General features: G+C 40.9%; 1 protein-coding gene across 3 annotated transcripts; it reads right to left on the bottom strand.

The window, feature by feature from the left end:
* Nucleotides 1-1,154: 1,154 nt before the first annotated feature.
* Nucleotides 1,155-16,489, bottom strand: OAT (ornithine aminotransferase). 3 transcript variants are annotated; one of them, XM_068951491.1, is made up of 10 exons: nt 16,286-16,489; nt 12,801-13,027; nt 11,593-11,817; nt 11,370-11,465; nt 8,687-8,814; nt 6,833-6,955; nt 5,068-5,196; nt 4,059-4,172; nt 3,122-3,266; nt 1,155-2,061 (listed from the first exon to the last, which is right to left on the bottom strand). In XM_068951491.1, exons 2-10 carry the CDS (start codon nt 12,997-12,999, stop codon nt 1,901-1,903), a joined length of 1,320 nt encoding a protein of 439 aa, XP_068807592.1. In that variant the 5' UTR covers nt 13,000-13,027; nt 16,286-16,489; the 3' UTR covers nt 1,155-1,900. The 3 variants fall into 3 exon arrangements, with proteins under 3 accessions (XP_068807592.1, XP_068807595.1, XP_068807594.1); XM_068951494.1 differs by having other exon boundaries at nt 16,290-16,394; XM_068951493.1 differs by lacking the exon at nt 16,286-16,489 and adding an exon at nt 15,081-15,273.
* Between the last annotated feature and the right edge of the window lie 2,338 nt (nt 16,490-18,827).

Here is an 18,827-nt window from a genome sequence, read left to right as displayed (position 1 = left end):
GAACAGCTTTAAAGCTGTTCTTCAAAACAGTTTGTGTAAAAGGGAGTCTGTGGGAGCACAGGCTGAAGAGAAATAAAAAATACCTTCCTACTGCAGGAAAATCTAAACGACAATACTGGGCCATGAACTGGAATACAGCATACAAGTCACACAAACTAATCCTGCTCTGCTCAGGGAGGACACAGCCAGAGCACCAAAACATAGATGGAGAACAGCAAGAGTGGCTAAGGGCTCTAGAAAATGTTACCTATCAGGAAAGAGACAGGATTTTAACTAAAGAAGGAGAAATGACTGAAACAGGAATAACAACCACCTTTAGGTATGTAAAAAAAAAACATTGTACAGAAGGGAAATATCTGTTCTCTGTGGCCCTGGGGACAGTAAAAATGGACTTAAACTGCAGCAACAGAAACATAGAGAAAAGAATCTTGCTAACAGTAAGGACAGCAAAGCACTGAAACAGACTGCCTAAGACGACTATAAACTCTCCTGCCCTTTCAGGTAGATCGAACAGGGACATAGCTGTAACTGGGGTAGGGAAACAGACCTGATGTCTTTGGGTCCTTCCCAGCCCTTTTATTCTCTAAAAGTCAACTTTTTGGCTGCTAAGGATTTTGGGGGGGGGGGAGGGGCAGGTCTAGCTCTTGCTCTCTGAAAGGACTCCTGCAGATGCTGATTACTTTAAAGTTTCTTTCAGTTATTTCACTCCTTTCCAATTGTATTACATAACCACAGCATTCAGAACTGTCAGATAGAATGGCTCCTTTCAATAAACTGTGTTGTTTTCAAAATACCATTGGATTATTTACCAGTTCAAATTATAAGCATGTGACTACAGTTAACCACTATGCTGGGCAAAGGGAACATTTTTGTTAATAGTGATTAATCAGGGTTCAGCCTCAGCCAGTTAATAAATACAAAGAAACAACCTAGTGTAAGAATAGCAGCCACCTCTGCAGCTGCATGCTTAATACCACACTTGGCAGCATACAAAGGCATGAAGGTACAGAAGCAACAATCCTGAAAAAAGTATAGCAGAAGCTTGAACGTGAAGATAGTTAGAAATACAAAGACGGCAAAGGCACCACTATTCACCGTGGCTCTAGCTCACGGCTACTGCAAGATTGTCAGGCTCACTCTTTTTGAATACACTGTTGATTTGAATTGCACGTTTATTTTTTTAATGTAACAGATGTTTTAATGTAAATATGTAGATTATAGAAAGATTTATAGCCATAAAAACAGATCTGCACACTCAGATCTATTTTACAAGTTGGAAAGCCAGAGACCAGTCTTGAAAACAGCAACTCATGTCATACAATCAAAATATTTTACATACAGAACATAACCTGATGCTTGTCAGGTTCACCAGCATAACATCTAGTTTGTCACACCTTCAGTATTAGAAGTTTCTTCTAGCTACAAATGAGAAACAGAAATTCAACCACAATGACAAGTGCTTCTGCCCTACAGACATCTCGCCAAGGGGCGAAAATGCCAAATATGAAGTTTTGGAGAATTCTAGGAGAGTGTACGACCACTCTTATTAAAATATATATAAATTGCACTTTAAACTTTGGGCAAGACTTTCAATAATTAAACAAATTTCTACATTTATCTCTCCTCAAACATTCTGACTTAAGTGTTCAGTAGGTACATAACTAGATGAACAGAACCTCACCACTTTGTTTCCAAGCATATCAAGATTGGAAGCTCTTTAGAATCATGATTTATTTTCTTCAGATCCAATATAATTTAAAGATATAGCTAAATTTTAAAGAGTTAAGTCTTCTTAGATAAAAGGAATGAAAGATGCTTGCTTCAAGAGTAGGCCTTCATAGTACATATTTCAACACATCACCTTGGGTCAGTCAGCAGATACACTTGAAAAGCCACGTATTCAGAACGACAGAATGGTCTTATGAATTATTTCAATGCACTCTCTGATTTCATCCTCCTTAATCACAAGCGGCGGTGCCAGTCGAATGATATCACCATGGGTAGGTTTGGCAAGAAGTCCGTTATCACGAAGCCGCAAACACACTTTCCAGGCATCACAGTCTAAAATTAAAGGAAGGGGGGGGGGGGGAGGAGAAAAAAAAACAAGAGGGGAGAGAGATGTTTATACTACAGCAGAATAAGTGGCACAATTGCAGTGTATGATATGTGCAAACCTCTTGTCATCTGGCAACGAAAAGATTAAATATAGTGTGTTCCTCCTCATAAGGATAGTGGCCAGTTCTGGACATCTGCCCAGATAACGAGAGGCACTGAAACAGGCAAGACAGCTGCAAAATAGTTGTTTTGTCTGAAGGGACTCACAAGTTTGCCACCAGCACCCTGAGTTTTGCTCTTCCACTGCTGAAAGCTTGTCCAGATACAGCAATATATATATTTAAGAAAGAGAACCCTGCAAAAGGGAGGTAAAAGGAAGCTGCGATAGGACTTCAGATAAGGTTTCTTTTATGCATGGATTTCACTGCATCACATGCATGTCTTAAGGAATTACACCTCCCCGCAGCACCTTGTCACTTAGCATATTCGTAACCAAAATAAATGTCTACGCTAGCTTTTAACCAATTTTCTGGTGCAATTCAAGGCGTTAATCCCTAGAAACCTGTTCTTAGTCATTAGCTCGTTCCTTCCTTTTACCTTACTGTATTCATCATACTGTTCTAACTATCCTGGAATAAACCAAGGCAGCAAAGCAGAAGAGATGCCTGCAATTCCAGAAGGCCAGTCCTTCTATGGTCTGACAGAAGCTAGCTTTTCAGACATGATGAGTCCAGTTTTCTCCAGGTGAACTCCCTCCCCCCAAAAAAAGTATCTATTGGCAGCTAGGTTTACCATCAGATTCGAAATCACAAAACAAAAACAGCTCAACAAAAAAAAAAAGTTGTTTTCATATTTAGTTAGGAAAAATAAATAAATTACTTTTGATAGTATCAAGTTACCCAAACAAATTTTCAGTAGGTACTACAGTACTATAGCTAAGATTAGCCAAGATCTGAACGCAAACACGATACCAGCAGGCCACCTCCCTATTCCACAATGACCCCTTCAATTTAAATCAAAAATATTCTTTCATGCTATGATTCGGCAGTTGGTTGTACTTTCTTACCGTTGGTTTCCCGAATCACAATTGCATTTAATAGTCCTCTTCCTCTTACGCAAGTTACGATATCAGATGGCGTCTTCATGAGCTCTTTTCTCAATATGTTACCCATTATTTCTGCATTTTTAACCAAGTCTTCTTCTTCAATTACCTAAGAGGAAGTTGGAACTACAGTCAACTGAAGGGCAGTGCATTTGTTTCAGCTATCCTTTCCAACATTGTACATAACGATATTAGAACTACTCAGATACAAAAGCTGTTTCATCCCAAGTGTCACCACAAAGGCTGCGCATCCAGGCTGACTAATATCAAGCCTTTGCTCTCTCATGTTTACCAGAAACATAAATCTCCTTGATTTTTTTATTTGATACTAATTTTTATTTGTTGTTATTTTTAAGTAAATGGTAATAAGTCTTTGAAGTTTTGTAATCTGTCAGTTTGTCCAAGTTCACATACTGTATAATATATAATGAGGCTTTGAGTGACTTGCATTAAATGAGGCTAATTATGCAGTCGTGGAACGATCAAAACACAGACTCTTGTCAAGACATTTTACTAGCTTCTGTTTGACCTCCAGTAGCATATGTGTTATCAAGCTAATTGACCAGCAGCCTCTTTGATATGGTATAGTAAAGTAAGTAGATTTAGAACTGTCTTAGTGAAATTATCTTATTCCCTAGATACGTTTTATTTTGCCATCATTTAAAACATTAACATAATAAAATACACAGAAATTAGGACAACTTTCTGATTAGGACTTCAGAATTTGTTTTGTGATGTACTATATTTGCAGAAATTTAATTACTGCAATTCTCTAGTCTTACTTAAAGCTGGATTTCTACTTATAGTGCAAATCTAAGCCATTTACTCAAGCTAAAAAAGTATGATCACGTCAGTGCGACACCCTTTTTCCTTTGGAATCCAAGTCTCCAAACACACAAACCTCCAGTGCTGCCAGGGCCACACGGCAAGCTAATGGATTTCCTCCATATGTAGATCCATGTTCACCAGGCTTAATGGTCAACATAATTTCATCATCACATAGTACTGCTGAGACCTGAAATGGAAAGGTCAGCCAATTCATTTACATATTTTTAGAAGAGAAAAATTAAAAATCTCTGAAAGAAACTTTTCCTTAGTGATCAGGAAATGGTAATTTTCAGCCTATGGTGATAAATTACATTTACATTCCCAGCTCTGTAGAGACGAGAGCATATGTGACAACCACATAACAGCGTAATCCCCTCCTTACTTAGCTATACTGGCAGTATATAACATCTAGGTACAGTTGAGAGGCATTTCTCAAATTCTTGAAATAATATTCAGCTTGAAGATTTAATATTCTGTTTAAGAACTCAGAAAGAGCTTCAGTTGGCCAAAATAGGTCAAGGCAGGTTGTAACTTCCAGTTTAATCACCAGGAATTTAAGACAATCTAGCAGGATAAAATCAGTCAATGTGGGCACCCCAAACAAGTGAAATAATGTTAGTTGTTCAGAAATACGTTTTTACTATTTTCTTTCCCTTTTCAAAATTCTTCTAGAAATTCATCACAGTCATGCTGCGATGAAGTACTCTCCTGAGATAGTATAAGAGACTAACCAGTAATTTCAGAATGAAAGGCAGAACACTGGAAACTTAGGTTCCTGGTAGGATAACATCTAAATGAAGAAAACAGTGATACACCAAGTTAATTCAAGCAATTAACTGACCAGGGCCGCAACAGCTTAAAACACTCCAGCCCGAGAGGATGTAACATTACGCATTTCATTATTTTCATATGCATCTCTCACAGGTCGGACTATCTGGGTCATAAATTGTAGTTAATTCTTGCAAACACCAATTTCCAAGAGCAGCACACAAAGAGTTTGCTTGCTTGTGTTCCAACTGGTAGACTTACAGTATTAACTACCTAAAAACATTAGTCAATGAACAGATATTTTTGTTACTCACAGGATATAAGCCACCAGAAAGGGCCTTTCCAAGAAGAATTAGATCAGGTCTCACATTTTCATGGTCAACAGCTAGCATTTTCCCCGTTCTACCTAAACCGGTCTGTATTTCATCCACAATAAATAAAACCTTTATAGAGACAAAAAGAAGAAGAATCCACACGTAAGAGAAAAAAAAATGTCTTTCCCTTACACCTAATTCTAATCACGACCTTTCATTAAAGCAATATAGCAGAGTTACATACAGTAAGTGAAAGACTTCTCAGCTAGATTACATTAGGTATACTTCCTTTACCCCTCCAAAGCTTCTGGAGACACGTATATGCTATGAAATGTCAAACTACTACTAAGTGAACATACCGTCCTATATAGCAATCTCTCTCTGACAGCGTTAGCATAAAAACATTTTCTACACAACGTGCACTCCACAGAATCTATTTAAATAGAATCATTTGCAATGTAACAAAGAGTGGGATGTCCAAAAAAAAAATAGGGTTAGTAGGGTTAGTCTGTCTTTACTCCCAGTGCATCATTAATAAACTGACCTTGGGAGGCTTCTGAAAAACGCTTCAGTGACTGCTGGTTTTGTAGTCTGATGGTAGCTAACTGTTTAAATAACTCTGAGAGCCTAGGTCCACGTTTCCGGTCGCATTTTCCTAAGTTGCAAACTATTGTCACATACTATCCTTCGTAAAGCATCTCTTATTTTTCATGAGAGGTAAGTACCACGGTAATATGGAAGCCAACTTCATTGATTATATTTGGATACCTTCCTCTGAAGATCTGGAAAGGTTTATGGGTAACACTTTCAGCTTAAGAATCAAAGTTCTATTGGAACAAAGGCTATTCCTTTTTAGATCAAACAGGCTTCGCCAAGAGAATAAAAAGCCAAAAGTCAGCAGACCTTTTGTTGTTGTTTCCTTACATTTATAAAGGAGATGGCCTAGGCCTGAGGGAGAGGTTGACCAACTCGGTCCTGGAATAAGAAGGGAAGGTAGCCTGCTTAGGAAGCAATAAACAACAAGAACTGAAGGAAATAGAAATATATATAAACGCATCTCCCCCTGCTTCCAGAGACATTGAATGCAAGTCTAATTCAGTGTGTCCTCACTATAGGAAGACGGAAATTACGGATCTAATGCTGCATTTTCAATATTGAACACTTCATACTAGAAGTCAGCCAGAACATAATAAAACATGGGACAAGGGTGTGGTACGAAACAGAACGTGAGAAAATGTGAAATAGAAGAATAACCTACAGAGATCTCTGCTCTTCAGAGATCTAGAAACAGCATTCACAAGCATATTTCCTTTAGCCTTTCATGCAATGACCCATCATTGTTACTTTGTTCACATTGTTACTAACTCTTGGTAGCCCTTAGGTACTCCAACAACAAGGTCCCCTGATAGCCATGGTAGAACCAGCACTGTAATTGGCTTCTGGCCCAAGAAATTTAAAATGCAAAAAAAGAAAGTTAAATGAATTCTGAGTAAATACAGTTTCAAGAACTCCTATGAGAAACTTAACTAGGTCACAGCAGTAAGAAACAGGGGGAAGCGAGCTGGGGGAGGAAACGAGCACTGCTAAGAAATACTTATTGTATATTCCGTCAATAACTTACCAGGAAGTATCCCTACGCTATTCCAATGAAAGGCGAGGAAATTATTAAACGGTGCATCAAATCCTAAATGCGGATGACCTTACATGATAGGTCAGTAAACACAGCATGTAATTTTAAGCCACCTTGTCATAGTGAATTCCTTACATTGTGCTTTGTGCAGAGGTCCCGCACTCCTGTGAGGTAGCCTTTGTCAGGAACAACCACACCTGCTTCACCTTGAATTGGTTCAACCATGAAAGCTGCCACATTGGGATCTTGAAGCGCCCGCTGAAAAAAATGGTATATGGTAGGAAAGAGAGAAAGAAGAAAAGCTTTTATTCAAGTCAAATTCAAATGGTAGGAAAGAGAGAAAGAAGAAAAGCTTTTATTCAAGTCAAATTCAAAAAACACGGAGATGAATATATGCAGCACAACCTAGCTCTAAAACTGGTTTTCTATCTCCAGTGGTCGTAATGGATAACTGCCTGACATGAGTACTATGGGTGACATTTCAGTTCCAACACAGAAGCCTTGACGCTATTTGCTTTGAAAGATTAGCCGGTGTCCTTGCTCAGGAAATTAGAAACCTTAAAAATTGCAAACCTAAACAAGCAGATTATCAGATCAGTTCATAACTTTACATGCAGCTTGCATCACCCCCATTCAAGACAAACAATTGCTCAACGCTACCCCAGTTCACCTTAAGCAAAAAAGAATGGAGCCTCTCCAGAACAATTTCATCATCTTACAGCAAAGTCTACAGATGCAGTCTTGGACCAAAGTCTACAGATGCAGTCTTGGACCATCAAGCCTTTACAGGTTTAGCAGTCCAGGAGAGTCAAGAGATACAACGATTCCCAGAATTAATTTGCTACAGCTTTTCTCAGCATTGCCCTATGAACAGAACCAATTCTACGTGGTTATCAGTCTGATGGACATGGATTTAAGTTTCAGGTCTCCAGAGCACATTCTAAGCCTCAATAAAGTTGGCTGAAAGCCACTAAACAGTTATAGAGCTTTTACAATGGATACAGCCTTACTTTGGTTCAAATCTGAATAAGCTTTTCCACCCAGCATATATAATATACTGAGAAACCTTTCCTTCCCTCAGCCAAACTTTTAGCAGACAAGCATCTCAATCCAAAAAAATCTCAGCCTCCCCACAGGACTTGCTCATACCAACAACCTAAGTTACCCTACAGGCACAGAGGATGAACCAACCTCTCCCTCACGGAGGTGATGTATCCAGACGATGGAAAAGTGGCAATGAACACATTTCTAGGGGGCCTGTGCTATTGTTTGTGGCTGGAACACTCCTGCCCTGCCCTCCCCCTCCCCCCCCCCCCCCCCCAGTTTTTAAGTCCAGCACCCTACAGCTGCTATCAAGCACCATCTACCCTTCATTATGAGCCTAGCCTATGTGTGTAGGAAGTTTTTAACCGATCAAGGCCAACTCTTGCCAACAGCTTGAGAGGCAGCATCTGAGAACACCTAGGGCAATCCAGAATCACTGGCAATTCAGCAAGTTAAGTGAAATACCAGCTTGCATGGTTTTAAGGATTCTGTGAAACTGGAAGGACTTATGGGCAACTGCAGTGAATTCTAGCCATCTGGTCATTGAAGAATCCACAGCACCTCTGGGAAAAGTAGGTCAAGATATTAGTTTCATAATCCAGGTCTCAACTTTGGAATGTTTTCTACTTATCTGAATTCCATTACAGCTATCTGTTGCTCTTTAATGATATTTGGAGCATCTTAATGATGTAGAAGACAAAACAGATTGCATAGTTTTCCTTTTACATTCTGAAGCAAAACTAAAAATCAAAACTAAAGCAGAATTCACATACATTTTCTGTAGGAAATTATAATGTATATATTTCCTGTATGTGGCTAGGTACACATTTCTTAACGTCAAAGCACGTTTTTTCAAAGGACAGACTTTTTAACTTTCCTGCCTTCCTATTTACTGAAAAGACACTGTAAAAAGATTTATTAAAAAGGCAAAAAATTGTGAAATACCTCAAGAGCCGGTAGATCATTGTATGGTATCACTTCAAAACCTGGCATAAAGGGTCCAAAGCCATCATAACTGGATGGGTCAGTAGAACTAGAGATAGCAGACATTGTTCTACCCCAGAAGTTGCCAGCTAGAAGAAAGATAATTATCGAGTCTTTAGCCAACAAAGTTATGATGCGTTCTCAACTAAGATAGCTGACAGCAGTATGTTGCAAAACTAAGAGCTAGAACAGTTTATAGGACAATTAACACCACACTTCCTAGTTGGTAATGTATTTTAAGAGTCATGTTACATTATCATCCTTCTGCCAATTGTTAGCATTTTACATTGATCCTATAAATATACTATGTTGATATATCAAAAGCACAGTGGAAAAACAAAAGAAAACTATACTATAAGAGCTGGCAAGTATACAGAGTTTCTGCAAGCTTTGTTAATAACCTGAGACACTGAAAATAACTCAGGCAGATAATAATCTGTTTTCAGAAAGACATGCAGTTTTTTTTCATAAATAGTGCTCATTAAACGCAGAAAGAAAGTGAACACCACCCAGAATTTAGGTCCTAAGAAATAAAGCACTTCTAAACATTTCAAAGTTCCAAAAGAAACTATTCATATTTTTTAAGTATTTGTAACATTGAGCTATGTCATATAGAAGCATCAGTTAAAATGGCTAGGAAACAACTATCACTAAGGCAAACTATGATATATTAATTTCAATATTCCAGTCAAATCGGTGTACTCTCAGCTAACTGATTAGAAGATGCTTAATAAGACTAAAGAAGTTTAAGAGAGAATGTCAACATCCTCACAGAATTACAAACCTTTCCCTCTCACCAATTGCTTTGTGCAACTGTGATTCTAGGATTCCAGTGGGCAGAGGACATTCTCAATCTGGAAGAAATTCTGAAGTCATGTATTACTGACATAGCCAGCTGTAGGGATCCTCTCTAACCACCAATGTAAATACCACTACGCTGCATCTCATAGCAGAACAATCTCTGCTATGAGCTTTGGTGAATCACATGCTTCTCATTTCAAGGTTATGGTACTGCAACCCACTCTGTCCTGACTCAGGAGACTGAAGAGCTGCAAATTACATGGGATAGTCACATGCTTCTCATTTCAAGGTTATGGTACTGCAACCCACTCTGTCCTGACTCAGGAGACTGAAGAGCTCCAAATTACATGGGATAGTCTATCTACTGATCAAAAGTCGTTTGCCCCTTAGCCCTCCAGACTCTGTACTGGCTCGCTGCCAAGCACAGCATCTATGTCAAGTTCTCTGGCCTGATGTTTAAAGCCATTTTTTTGGTCTGACTCGAGCTACCAGAGAGCCTTAGTCTACCAAAATGTTGAGCTCCTACAAGAGAAAGATTACTTTTTTTTCCTCTGAATACTGGGCACATAATTAAATATCACGGTTAAGGGGAAAGCATCATAAAAAAAGAGTGCATATTCAGTTTAACCAAGATGGGGGGAAAAAAATATCACTTATTAAAAATTAACTCACTAACGAGTGAAATAAAATACCTATGTAAAGGAAGGAGGGAGAAATTTATCTGTTTAAAGGAGTCCCAGAAGTAAAAAAGTATAATTGGTCCTAGAAATCATAATGCAATATTCAACTCTGAATTTCAGTTTGTAAGTGCTGTCTAATGACAGTTTATGGTTCAGCCACCATATGTACCAAGAGTCAGAAATGGCCCTTGCAGCTGTAGCAAACAAAAATCAGTAATCAGCTCTATTCTGGAAGTTTTCTAAAATACAGAAGCATTGAACAATGGTAGAAATGATAAAAACACTTCACCTATAACTAAAGAGGTGAATAACTAAAGAATATTAAATTTAAGAACACCAATACATGAACTTATTTTTTAGCAAAGCAGAACAGTCTCTTCAATCACAGAAGACTTTTCCCTGTATTACGGCCAAGCAGAGTACATAGATGAAGGCAGGAATATACCACTTATGCTATGGGTCCTTGGAAAGTCCTGATTAAGTTTACCAGGATCGCTGTTACCCTCACTGTAAGATCAAGACTACATTACGCCTTTCCTGGGATAAGGCCAACTTCCGCAGTACCTTAAGAATACAGAAGAAAAACAGTAGTAGGGAAAGCCTTAGAGGGAAGTGGGGTTATCCCAACGGCAGAATTTACCGTGGGGTTGGCAGCAATTTGACGATTCAACTCACAAAGGTATTAAAACAAACAAACATACATCATAGGGCTTATAATTCACTTCAACAATTTAAGGTTAAATTTGGTATTAACGGACCCGAACACCCAGAAGTATACACGTAACATTACGTTAACAGATTTAATAGACTATTTTTAAGATTGAACTTCACAATTTGGAAAAAAGCATTCACAGGGCCTTAAGGTCCTACGCAAAGACTACCGTAGACACAAAAGCAGGGTTTTTTAATCAGAATTACCATCTGCAGACATCTATGAGTACAACGTAACTTGTTAAAAGGCTGGGATCTTAGCCCACACTATTACAACTTTGAGGGTCACATTTTACAGACCTTCAGTATACTTGCTTCAGTGAGGAAAAAAATGAAACATCAGGAGTACTGCACTGTAGTCACTACAGCTATAGGAGAAAACAGTGTTATGGCCAGTGAGTAGAGCTCTCTTCCTCCTCAGTACCACAACTTGTATCACTCACTCAACATACCCGCAAAAATAATTTTTGCTTTGTATTTTGGAATTCCTTTCACAGTGTATGCCCACTTTCGAGCCAGTTTACAGGCAGTTTCTCCGGCTTCCACTCCTGAAACATAAAGCAATACCATTATCATACTTTTATGTGAAACAGACCATTGATGCAGGACCAAACATTACAAGTGTTGACTCTCACAGATCAGAAATAAAACGGAGTGAGACTTTCTTTTTTTTACCTGTGTTCATTGGAAGAACTTTGTTGTAATTGAACATTTTGGTGACAAACTCCTCGTATTCACCAAGTACATCATTGTAGAATGCTCTAGATGTAAGGGTCAGTTTTTCAGACTGAGCTTTCAGAGCATTCACAATCTTTGGATGACAGTGGCCTTGATTGACAGCACTGTAAGCACTCAGAAAGTCAAAATATTTTCTGCCTTCAACATCCCATACATAAATACCTAGAAACATAAAGGTATGGTAAATACACAAAACAAAAGAAAACATTAACTAGTACTAAACGGTCTAAGCTAAGAGCTACAGAACAACCTGGTCAAACCCAAGTTGTATTTTCACTATTCCTTAGGACATACCTGAAAGGTACGCCCACAATAGGTGCTCTAACTGGAAATCAATTGTCAAGGAGAGCATAAGCAACAAACTAGTACAGTATAAACAAGTATAAATAAGTACCCCAACATGGAACCAAGAAAACAAGCAATTCCCCTATAAAGCTGCCGTTCCACTAAGTCAGTAAGCAGTGCAAGAATATTACGTCTCCTCAGAGTTTCTTTTTTGAGTCCTAAAAAGATGATAGGGAGGATGCAAGAGAACTGCAAGAGAACTTTGAGTAAATAACAGAGGTCATAAAATAATAATAAAATAATATAACAACAACAGCAGAATTTGAGCGGTCTCAGAACTTAAGGGACTGATGACTTTGAACAATCAAAATATGTTGTACTAATGAAGAGACAATTGAACCACTGTGCTGATAGTGTTTCTGTGTAAACTCATAGAATTTAACCTGCAAAGCAGAAAAGCTGTTTGAACATGGTTAAAGATCCAGAGTAAATTCCAATTAAGTAACAAAACAGCAACAGTACACAAGGACTAAAGGACAGGTCTAATACATCATTACATATTCACTTTAACACTGAAATTTTGGACGCAAGTTAGATAACAGAAGAAACAAAGCTGCTTGAAACTATTGCTGAGTTACTCTGAATTATCAAAGTTTTCAGATCGTCATTTCAATAAATCGTTTTAGAGAGAGTTTATTTTTTTTTCCATTTGTAATGATCCAATTCTCTGACCAACAATTAACTGCCTTTATTTCATCAATTATCTCAATCTACAAAAAGGTGCAGGAAGTAGTAAGGTCAAAGCATTATGCATACAGCACATCCCACCTACAGCACCCAGGGAAACCTAAACAGAATACCTTTTCCTTTTTCCAGAGCAACAGGCAGTGGGTGATAGTTGTGGGCACCATATTTAGCCTCACGTTCAAATATGTACTCAGAGGATGGAGGTCCTTGGACGGTTTTTTTAGTAGCAACTGAGGTAGCAGAACTCACTGAAGCATGAACACCTCGACAGAGAACAGTGACGGTCCGAGAGTGGGCTAGCTTGGAAAACATTGTTGACTTCAGGTATACTGTTATAGATCTGAAAAAAGAGTTAATAATTAGCACTAGCAGGTCTTCTGAAAAAATGCATGACGTGATTAAAGTGCTTTTACTGCCACGATTACAGGTTTCTCAACTCCTTTGCAACTCGATTAAGAAAGCTCATCTAAAGTACAAATTAATGTGATGCTACCATCAAATACAGAATTTTTGTATTTTAATGCACATTCACAGCTCTATAAAGAAGACTAAGACGTACAACTCGGCAAGTCGACAAACTAATCACAATTTTACCTGCCACACTGTTCCTTTTTCAGTCTGTCTTAACGTAACTAAATCTATTAACATAAACTACACTTAAGTAAAAAGGAAACAATAAAAAATTAAGTCCATCAAACTTCTTGTGCTACCGCAGTCCCTTTCATCCAATAAAAACTTCCTTAAGTGAAATCTTGACGGAGAATCATTAATTAAATAATATAATACTGCAAGAAGCATCTGACCTGAATACACTTAGCTGATAATCTTAATGAAATTTGATAAAGGTTAGACCACTTTTAAACTGAGGTCAGCTTTAAGAGGTAAGATTTGTGAGTTTTTACATAAGCTGCATTCTCCATGTTAAAACATTGCTACCTACACATAAAATACTCCCTGTTAGTGGCATTTTAAGTCAACAACAACAAAAACAGAAGAAAGTAGCTACACGCCAGATATCTTTACAGCACATTATATTTGCTAAGGAAAATTTGGTAATTCCCCTGAACACATAATCTTGTGCTATTAACATCTAAAGATCATCTGAGGTGCGTGGTTTCCTGAGACAAATACTCAGGAATATGTTATTCACATGAACTTCCATTGCATTTTTTTCCCCTTTATGCGCTCTTTCAGAGCGAACAAGTCAGTGAGCCTTCAAAAGGAGACTATAACCATGGTCTAATTCCTATGTGAGGAGCTCTGCTTGTGGAGGAACTGCACGGGAAAGGCTGGGGGATCGAAAAAACAATGGCTAGCACATTCCCTCTTCTCTAATTTACTTAGTTTGCTAAAACAGTTTCTAGCCTTACTGGTATCCACCTTTTCAGCGCTTAATATACCAATTGTTTTCGCAATGCATAGCCCTCTTGCTGTTTCCATAGGGCTTTTTGGCAGCTGGATAGAAGAGAGCATGTGATTTCTTGCAACTGGAGATGGCAATATCAAAGTGACTAGGATTTGGCACCAAGAAGGAAACATATCTCTGATTTCCCACTTTCTTATAAAGAGGGAACAGAGGTGAGAAGTAGAAACTGGGGGCTGGACAAGGTGAAACATGGTTCTGCCCAAATGCAACCAGCTCCCTTCCTCATGTCACTACCCAATAAAGAAGATGAGCATTTTAACCAGACAATTTTCCTAAGCTATTAATATCTTTATCACTGTTGCTATAGTTTATCGTGTAAGAAAATCTGAGTGCGAGAGGTACTTAGTATTTTCTCTCCATTCCTCTCTACTAGAGGATCTAAGGAGCCAGAAGTGTGTTTTGCTGCACTACCTAATGACAAAAGTATACTGTAAAACCTAACCAAACGATGCATACTAAATACTAACAGGAGAAGGCAGGGATAGCTTACACTAGGGGACTGCTATTTCAGGCTGTTTGCAGAGACGCAAATTTAGTATAAATCCATGACTTAACATTTATGTTAGGAGAGGACTGCACACAGGATGCGTCATCTTAAACAGAAAGGCATTTTTTTCAGCAGATGTCTCAGATATTATATTGGCACTCCTCGCTTCTAAGCGAAGCCAGAATATTCTTTTCCACGTTTACAGAAGTCAGCTAGGCCACTCAAGGCTTCAGGAGGAGTCAACAGTCTCCTTTCCAAGCAAGAGGGCTGTGCATCACAAAAACAATTGGTACATTAAGCACTGAAAAGGTGGATATCAGCAAGGCTAGAAACTTTTTAAAATAAACTAAGTAAATATTTGCAGTTTCTCAGTTCTGGGCATTTTACCAGCTATCACCAAAGCTGTTAAATATTAGTCATTTGCGTTAATACTTTTCAAGATAGTCATCGAAAGATTTTTCAAATAAAAAGAACACGTACTTCTTTATGCAAGAAAAATTTTGACAGAAATCCAGCTTAACTGCACCAATCAAAATTACAAGTTGCTTAACTCCTTAAATATAATTGGTCCGCGATATCATGGCCCCTCGACACACCTCCATAGCAGAGCAGGTAATGCTACCACAAACTTCCCTGGTTTTGGACATTTTCCAGACACTCCCAAAACGAAAGCTGTAAAGAGATGACATTCTCATCTGCCCCTTATTAGACAGGCACATTTCTGCAGGAAGAATTACAGACCACCCAGCGCGAGGCTCCTCTTTTATGTCCTTTAGGAAGGAAAACGTTGGTCAGGGATTTTTAAAAGGATTTTTCCCCTCCGTGGGAAGATATGCCATGCCTAAGTACGCTAGTGAGGTCGGATCATTTTAGCTGAGGCATGGGATGTTACAAGGATTAGGACAAAACGAAGCTGGGAATTCTGGACACATCGAGAGCAAAGCTGCAAAGAAAGATCTCCGTCTCTGACCATCGGCAAGACAAGACTGACGGAACCTCAGTAAAGAGAAGAGGCACAGCAAGGGAAAAATAAAAACAAACAAACAAACAAAACCCTAGAAACACAGCATTAACTGTGAGGAAGACAGACATATGACTGTGCCACTCAGTATCAGAAAGCAAGGAGTTTCGTCAAGCGGAAAAGGTCTTGCATCAGAACAGAAGCGCTACTTAAAACGCAGCTGTGAAACGTATCTGAAGAGCTCTGCTCGGCGGTAAAGGACATTCAGGCAGGAGCCCTGCGCTTGCCCTCCTCACCCATCCCTTGCTCCCACTGAAATACACCCCGAGGTAGATGGGGGGGGGGGGCGGGTGAAAACCCCCACCCACGCTGCTCACGTTTACGTTTATACAGCGCAGAAGAGCCCTGCAACCTTCACAAACGGCGCGCTACGCAGAAACGCGGGGGGGGCGCCCGCCCAAGAGGCCGCGCTGCGGCCAGAAAGAGCAGCGCCAGCCCGGGGGGCAGACCGTTAAACCGCCTCTCCGAACCGCCACCGCCCCGGGCCAGAGCGGCGCCTAAACGAAGAGCGAGGAGCGAAGCACCGGCCCCCCTCACACCATCACGGCAAAGGCGGCCGGGCCGGCCCTCTGCGCCACGGCCCTTCCCCACCCGCCGCCCTGCCCCGCTATCGCCACCGCGACCGAGCCCCTCCCGCGCCCCGAGGGCCGCCGCCGCGCGGCACCTGCCGTCCGCTGCCGCCGCCGCTGCTTCCCCGCCCGAGCCCGCAGCAACTGTCACCGCTCCTCGCTCGCGGCCACGTCACACCGCTGCCGGCGCTGACGTCCCGCCGCCGCCGCGCCCTGCGCAGGCTCCGCCCCCCTCTCCTCCCATTAGCCGAGCCCGCGAGGACCCCCGCCGCCACCCAACAGCCGCCCGCCACTGGCGCGGGCCCCCCCGCCTCCAGCCAATCCCAGCGCGATGCTTTCGGCGAAGTCCCGCCCCCTCGGCCGTTGGCGCCCTGCCCCGCCCTGCCGCGCCCCCTCCCCTCTGCGCGCTGTCCTCCCCCCCCCCCGACCCCCGCCGCCCTGAGGGAGAGGCGCCGGCCTCCGCGCTGCCTCGGCGGGGCAGAGCCGACATCGGCCCCCGCCTGAGAAAACCGGAGAGGGTTTGGGGTGGAAATCCTCGGAGCGGGCAGCCTAACGCCCTGCACCGTTTGTTACTCCTGCTGAGGAGAGAAGCCAGCGCCCGTTTTTCCTCCCCCTCGCAGAAAAACAACGCATGAGCTTTCCCCTGATCTTCTAACCCTTGATGCCCTCTGACTCACAAAAAAAAAAAAAAATTAAAATAATTCTCAGGGAATCAGTACGCTTGCGGACAATTCCCCTATGCAGCTTGCGCGCAGGTGGCTTTCGGCATCCACGCGGGATGCAGTGACTTCCTCCATAGCCGGAGACGAGTCCTGCAGCCGGCCAGCTCTGCTGGCGGCCTCCGTCGAGCGGGTTGCGCCGCTGGGGCCCTGGCTGCTCGCACCCGGCTGTGCTCCGGGGACGCAGGTGGCGGGTGGCCTTAGGCACGCTCTCGCAAGCGGCCTTCAGCGGCCGGCGAGCGGGCGGACGGGCGAGCGCGGGCTGTAACTAGCCCCTGCCGGCGCACCGCCCTGACCTTTCCCCCAGCTTAAATCGCACTCAGCGTTTTGTGACCAGAAAATACAGGCCTTCACAAGGACCTGAGGTGTGCTTTAATGAGTACATGCTGGTTTTAATCCAAAAGGAGGGGGAAAAAAAAAAGACTGGGAAGAATACTGAGCATATTTTGCTTTTATCTTCTCCATCTTACTAAGGAGTAAAAACCAAAGTCTCAGCAGACATGACTTACGGGTGCCTTTTTGTTCGTAAATCGTCCTGACAAGTTTAGCAATACTGAAAAGAGGGTTATTTTTTCTACAAAGGAAACATGGCATACTAGGCTGACAGTACAGAGAATTTGTGTATCTCCCACACACAAAAACAAGCCTACATTTGAAAATATTCCTGAATCTTGTCATATCTTCTAGCCAAATTGCTCAAACCTTGGATGTCAGGGAGCAGCATTGCTCATACATTTAGAGAGCAATGCCCTCAGAGGAAATTTTCCCAGTGTGCAGTCAGTATGATGCAGCAAGAGTTGTGCATATAGCATATGATATTGGACTCTTTATGCGTATACTTAGGTTCAATTCTGCTAATATCTCTGTGTTTCTTAATAACCTAATTCTGCCACTGACGAATAACTTACATCTGCTGCCAAAATTGAATGTATCAGGCACTAAAAGATTGTGCCTTAGGTGCTAAAATGCAAAACACGTTTCATAATCACATCTGTTGAAGAAATACATGGTTGTATTGTGCCAAGTTTCTTCTTTAAATCCAGAAGCAGTAATTGTTTAGGAGCAACTGGAACCCTTTTATTTCTAGTTAAAGATATGGTTTTTGTAAAACAGCTAAAATCTTAGGGCTGAAAAAAAGCAATCATCCACTGCTTTTGGAGAATTATACTTGGTCTCAGTTCATCTCTGGTGTAACGAGAAAATACATGATTTTCCATGCATTACATAGCCTCGTAAGAGAGGCTATGATTTGCAGTCCATGAGCTCAGTGGGAATTTGCCTGGATAAGAAATGCAAGTTTAAACCTACTTTTTTTAAACTTTGGTATGTTATTAGTGTGGTAAATAGCTTATCAGTTTGCTGAAGTAATCCTAATGGTATCTTTTACCTGATTTAGCTACAAAAAAAAAGTTACTGGGAGCTACATTCTTCTCATCTTTCATAGACCCATCTTTCATAGACTGAATTCTTACTCAACTTAAGCAACAGCAGCCTTTTGCCAACCTTTAGATGCTGTGTTTCTCAAGGACACTTACCGTTTCAGGTTCATCCATGCATGCATTTTTCAGAGGGAGTAGAAAAATGTAGAAGGGATGGAAGTTGTCCAAAGGAATAAATAGTGCACATTATATGTGGACAATACAATCTGAAAAATGAAAGAATTCAACTTAAAGGGGAACCAAGTTCCATTGCTGAAATGATGAATCCTGGATTCAGACTGTCTTTGTCACGTGGCGCTAGAGCCATACTACCCTGAGAGGTGATTTCAGAAGCCAGCTATCTAGCCTCAATCCCAGGAAAACAGCGATCATGTGCCCATGTAACCATTGCAGATTCATGTTCAAAATGCAGAGTATCAAAAATAAACAAACAAAAATACCCCTCAAGCTCGAGGGGGCTTTATTTTGCTTTCTTTCTT

The sequence above is a fragment of the Struthio camelus genome, chromosome 7 (assembly GCF_040807025.1).
Source record: "Struthio camelus isolate bStrCam1 chromosome 7, bStrCam1.hap1, whole genome shotgun sequence".
In the NCBI taxonomy this organism is placed as follows: domain Eukaryota; kingdom Metazoa; phylum Chordata; class Aves; order Struthioniformes; family Struthionidae; genus Struthio; species Struthio camelus.
The sequence above is the reverse complement of the archived record's forward strand: the minus strand, read 5'-3'. Positions and strand labels throughout refer to the sequence as shown.